Here is a 6313-nt window from a genome sequence, read left to right as displayed (position 1 = left end):
TATTTGAACACTGTCTATCCTAACAAAGGATGTAGAGGCTAGGCTTCTTGCATTGTATGTTAATGAGGACAAACTTGGGATAGGCTCAGGCTAACATTGTAAAATGTTCTTTGCAGTTCACCATGACATCTCGTCCTGAAAAACAAGTTAAAGGTTTTGACTTTCTATTTTTTTTGTTTTTTATTTTTTTTAAAGAGGATACTTTCCTATTGCTTTAAGATACTGTATGTTATGGCTGCTACTTCCACCGCGCAATTTAGACATAATACTGCTAGATGAAAGAGTAGGCGCTGCAGCCTCTTTTCTTGTTGATTGGGGTCTTGCTTCTGCGTGTAACCAAGATAAATGTAAAATATAAAAAAGCAATTACTCATTCAAAATATGTGATGCCAGCTTATAGTGGTCACTGAGGCCATTCACGAAAATCATACAGTTCCATAACACCATATACAGCTCAAAGGCATCCTCAACCTTGTATCTTGGGGGATTGTCACTCTCAAAACTGTATTTAATGAACCCCTTTTTCACTGTAAGGTATTTATCAAACTTTTTTTGCTGTGTTACATGTTGCTCATGGCAGTGCCCAGTTCCCCGTGCCCTTTTTTGTAATTATTTTATTTATTAACCTAAATAATGCCCAAAATTGAACAAGATCTGCTCCCCATAGCCTTCATTAGGATTTGTTGCTAAGTTTGGATTTAACAGTTTTGGGATGAGGTTTGCCGAACCCAGTCAGATTGGCTCGTTACTACACGGCGATGTGTTCACAAATGTACATGGTGCACAATTACAATGAATGAATGTAAAAAAAAAATAAAAAAATCAATCACAGAGTTTTCTGTACTGTGTTAAGCAAAGAGAACATTGACACAGACACTGCACCCTGCATTTTATAAATGGGCCATAAAATGAAGTTCATGTATGGAGTAACTTTGACGTGCATAGGGGATAGTAATATTCCCTTGCCCTATATTTCTGACCCATACAAGAGGTGATTACTGATACAGATGCTCTAAAAGACACTATTTAGCTCATACATGGGTAATTTATGAAAAGGTCAATTGGGGACTTGTTAAGTATTCAATTTAATGGTGGAATCCCACTAAAGAAAGACATCACAGCTTGTTCATGCAACCAGGGGGGATTTATTTAGGTAAAAAATAAATCCATAATATTAATAAAGCTTCTTGTACATGAATCCAACCCAGCTCCCCGCTAATATTTGTACACACTTCTTCCGTTATATGGCTGGACTGGTCTAAAGTTGTTCTCCATTTTCTCAGCTGGGATTTCATCAACTGTAGTAGAGTAAAGTGAACTAGTGATTGCGGCATACTGTGGGAATAAAGCATAGGATGACAGGTATGAATTTTTAATACATTTTTTTTTAATAATTTATTTTTCACAAGGGTGAAATCTAAGCAAACGTAGCGGCATTTCTGCCCTTACACTGCTGTAGAAGCAATACACCAAAATTATTCAGTCAAAAAGCACTAACGTATATTATTTAACTTTCTTGACATGTCCCTTCAGAGTGGACACATCTTTCACTATCATCATTCAACGAGAAATTCACCCATTTTTTCACCAATATTTGGAATTTCCACATTGCCAGTTTCATATAGTGGTTTTTGCTCATTTCCAAACAAGATCCACCTATGTGCAACAGGATTTTCCCAAAATCTGTTCTTTAACAGAAAAGAGCTAATAATGGTGTTTATCACTGAATTCACCCATTTTCTATCTTGCACAATATTTCAACTATTCCCTGGTTTAAAGTGGGGAATGTGTATTTTTTAAAGTATTTATTTTCTTTGAAGCTGTGGATTTTTATGCCTTTGGAAAGTCCTGAGCACTTGTATTTTAAAACAGGTTCAGCATTTCCCATGGTTATTTTGTTTACTGAAGAAAAAAAAATAGATTAAAAAAAACACAGCTTTGCCCCCCCCCCCCAAAAAAAAAAAAAAAAAAACATACTCCAGGCATACAGGCTGGTATCCCTTTAGCAAAGGAGTGGCAGGCATGCCGAGTGATACCAGTCCAAATGCATTGGGATGTGGAAAGTAAATGCACAATGCTTATTATCTAATTTAAAATTTAATACATGCATTTATATAGAGTCTTTTTAGGAAAAAAAAAACATTGCTGTATGAATGTCTTAAACATTTGTATTGTGTTTATTATGTTTGTTTTCTTATGGTTGTCGGCTCCATCCTACTTGTGGTATTTCGGGAAAATAATGTATTATGGCCACCAGATGGAGCTGATGATAAAATGTTTAAAGCATTTATACAGTCAAAAATATTTCTAGTGTGTCTAAGCATTTCAGAGAAATCCATGGAGGTAACCTTAGTTCTTTTTCCTTTTTTGGTTTAGAACAGGTTGGAAGACCAGTTAGAGGAGGTGATATACACTGCATTTTACTACAGCGTGAGGTGTACAATACAAGAGCACCTAGCAGTATGAACAATAGGATGGACATAAACCATTTCTTGAAATAAAAGTTTATTATGGGTATGTTTATTTTCCTATTGGACACCTTCCTTGATTTTTGACAGACTTGAACACACCACCTCTTCCCTGGTGTTATGTATTGATGTTAATTGCAATTAAGTATGTACCACCCCTAGTTTTAGGAGCAGTTTTCACATTATATATTTTATTGTACATGTACATGCTATGAGGAAGGCGTAAAGCCGAAACGCGTCAGTATTTGTCGTGTTGTCATCGCTATCCATGCGGGAATAAAGAATTTTACTTGGAAGAAGCTTTTTCCTGTGCTGGCTTTATTCATATAACATTTATACAGTCAATGTTTTAGAATGGACTCCTGAGTGTTTAGTAGTATAAATGCATGCCCCTGGGAACGAGGCCTAAGACTGAGCATGGCAGGTCACATCAGAGAAATATTCCTAAATCACTGGAAAAAGTAATCACTTGCTGTTCGAATACAATTCATTTTAAAATTTACACATAAAAATAAAGCTGCGCTAACTTGAAGTATAGGTAATCAAAACATATGCATATTAAAAATAAATAGAGCAGTGAACAATTTGATGCAAATAACATTAAGAGCCGGTTCACATTCATGCGGCTGCGGCGTTCGCATGTAATGTCGGAGCGCACTGCTCCTTCATACATGCGATCGGCTGTGCGGTGCGAGTTTAGCCATACACTTTGTATGGCTAAATTCGCACCACACCCGCAGCAAACACGCACAGGGACCCTTTTTTGTAACCGCATCAGGATCGGTTCACACTTGTGCGATCCGATCCTGTGCGAACTGCAAGATCGCACTGCGATATGCGATCAAACTGGGGGTGTCGTTAAGATTACATTGACACCCCCAGCGTATCGCATATGGCAGTGTGAACTGCCGGGGGTGCGTTTGCGATGCGGGAACAGGCTGCGAATTTGCAGCCTTCCCGCATCGCATAAGTGTGAACTGGGGCTGAGAGCCGGTTCACACTACCACGACCAGAAAGTCGCCCGTGACTTGAAGAGACTTGGAAGAGACTTGGAAGAGACTTGTTTAGAGACTTGGAAGAGACTTGTGCACTACTTTGAAGAGACAGGCGACTTTGTCTGTGGGGAATGCCTGGCTAATCTCTTTCTTCTTCCTGGAAAGTCTGATAACAAGTCGCTTCAATTAAGATAAGGAGGCGACTCCCATTGAAGTATATGGGACAGTCGGATCACAGGTCGCCTCAAAGAAGTACAGGACCCTTTTCTGAAGTCGGAGCAACTTCAGTAGTGCCAATTAAGACGGCACTGATTGATTAACATTGCTTTTGTTATGTCAAGCGACCTGGGGCTACACAAGTCGCCTCACAAGTCGTGCTAGTGTGAATGGGCTCTAACACAACAACCGTGTTAAAATATCATAGTGATCATAAGAAAAAGTGAAGAAAGTCCAAATGAGATGTGCAGGGTGCAGAAATTGAAAATCATCCACCGCAATAATGTGACTTCTCCTCAATCCGTGACAAAGGTAAAGACCACGCTACGCGCTTACCAAAAGGCAGATGCAATAACGCCCATCAATATGTATAAATGGTGCTGCTCCTGTCTGCTCCAATGGGCAACACTGTGACCCCTCTGGCTGGTTCAACCTGGCCTGGCGAGCCTGCACATGCGCCACCACGGCAAGTGTCTTACTATGGTGGCATATGGAAAAGTGAAGGAGTCTGGGCTGCAAGCATGGGACCCCAGAAAAGGGGATTGGGGGCTGCTCAGGTAAATATGACCGGTTTGCTATTTAGGAAAATATTTATGCCTTTACAATCATTTTAAAAGATGATAAATGAGATGTTGGGGAAATGGATATAAACGTAACTAAATGTGGACAAATTTGGGTGGCAAACGTGTGCTCGGTGGCAAAATTGTGACAAAATGTTAGCCAATGGATGATTTACCACTCATTAAGTAGGCCTTTTAGTATTATCCTTTTCTCAGCAATGTGGGTATATCCTATGGAGCAATACATGGTTTTGATGGTTAGGTTACCTGAACATGGTCTAGCTGTTGAACTTGTCTTATGATATGCCAAGTCACAATTTCAGAGCAAGGTGGGGTTGTAAGAGATCCTTGGTATGTGTAATACCCATATGATTTGTAAGGCAGAATTTTGGCGAGGTTAAAGTCAAATGATGTGGACTGTCCTGGAAAATAAATATAAAAACATTAGATGAATAAACAGTATTACACAGAACACTCTTTAGAATTAAAATAGTGCAGACCAGGGCTGCTTTTATATGTTTTTCTCTGGTCTTCCACACATTTTGAAAGCGCAATTATTTTCTGCCATATAACGGTGTTATGCGCTCAGTGAGTGGGTAAATGGTTTAACCCAGAACCAAAAATGTAATATATTACAGCTTACTAATCATTAGATGTGTTGGCTGCATTTGTTTTCTTATTTTTAGGCTTTTGTCTCTCTGTTTTCACTTGGTGATCTGATCAGTAACATACCTCCTCCTAAAAACAGCATTGTTATTTTGGGTGGGGAAAGGGGAGTGTTAGATGTACTAGCAGATTGCCAAAAAATGTTTTCCAACATGTTCCTTTCCTCGAATGCAGTATACAAAAAATGAACAGAAAATTGAATTATTATTCCTAACACAGATGTTTTCAGACAATTTTCTAATAATGTATACTAGGCTTAATACACTAACAAATTGAAGCTGAACTCCAGCTTACACTTTTTTTTTTTTTTACACAGTTTTTTTCTTTTTCGGTATAAACATTTTACATGGATAACAAAAAAAAAAACAAAACTGACTTTTGCAAGTACCCGTTTAAGCCTTAAATGGTTTGTCTCATTCCTGTAACTGCTACATCTTTTTCTTTTGAAAAACGGGAAAAAATAAAGGAAACGCACTTTGTTTACTCTTAGATGATTCAAACAAGTTCAACTGTAGACCATTGTTTTTTATGTGTAGCACCCTCCTAGGCAGTGTTGGGGGTAACGAGTTACAATGTAGCGCGTTACGTTAACTATGTTACTTTTTTTGGTAACGTAGTAACGTAACGCGTTACATTCATAACATCTGTAACTATGTTACTTTACTCGGCATGAGTAACGCGCTTTCCTGCGTTACCCAAGCCGGGAGGCGGGAGGACTGAGGAGAGCGGGGGATCGTGTGGCGGCGGCCGAGGACTCGGAGGAGGCGGGAGGACTGAGGAGAGTGGGGGATCATGTGGCGGCGGCCGAGGACTCTGAGAAGGTGGGAGGACTGAGGAGAGCGGGGGATTGTGTGGCAGCGGCCGAGGACTTGGAGGAGGCGGGAGGACTGAGGAGAGTGGGGGATCGTGTGGCGGCGGCCGAGGACTCTGAGAAGGTGGGAGGACTGAGGAGAGCGGGGGATTGTGTGGCAGCGGCCGAGGACTCGGAGGAGGCGGGAGGACTGAGGAGAGTGGGGGATCGTGTGGCGGCGGCCGAGGACTCTGAGAAGGTGGGAGGACTGAGGAGAGCGGGGGATTGTGTGGCAGCGGCAGAGGAGTCGGAGGAGGTGGGAGGACTGAGGAGAGTGGGGGATCATGTGGCGGCGGCCGAGGACTCGGAGGAGGCGAAACGAGAAGACGCCCGCCACTGCAGGTAAGTGCACTGGTCTCTCTGGCGTGGTCACTCTGGCATTGAAAGGGGGCACGCTGTGGTCACTCTGGCATTGAAAGGGGGCACGCTGTGGTCAGTCTGGCATTGAAAGGGGGCACGCTGTGGTCATTCTGGCATTGAAAGGGGGCACGCGTGGTCATATATATATATATATATATATATATATATATATAAATAAAACAATAAATATTGTATTGT

General features: G+C 41.0%; 1 protein-coding gene across 1 annotated transcript in view; it reads right to left on the bottom strand.

Annotated features, from left to right (window-relative positions):
* Positions 1 to 1215: 1215 nt before the first annotated feature.
* Positions 1216 to 6313, bottom strand: part of LOC309561003 (carbonic anhydrase 12-like) — a gene marked incomplete at its 3' end in the record, with an annotated part of 33840 nt that continues 28742 nt past the window's right edge. The window contains exons 7-8 of the mRNA XM_082264711.1: positions 4507 to 4661; positions 1216 to 1335 (exon numbers count right to left, since the gene is read on the bottom strand). Of these exons, the coding sequence (XP_082120837.1) occupies positions 1216 to 1335; positions 4507 to 4661 (275 nt within the window). The remainder of the gene's footprint in view (positions 1336 to 4506; positions 4662 to 6313) is intronic.

Source organism: Pelophylax lessonae (genome assembly GCF_965119305.1).
Source record: "Pelophylax lessonae genome assembly, chromosome: 7".
Lineage (NCBI taxonomy): Eukaryota > Metazoa > Chordata > Amphibia > Anura > Ranidae > Pelophylax > Pelophylax lessonae.
This window is presented reverse-complemented; position numbering and strand designations above follow the sequence as displayed.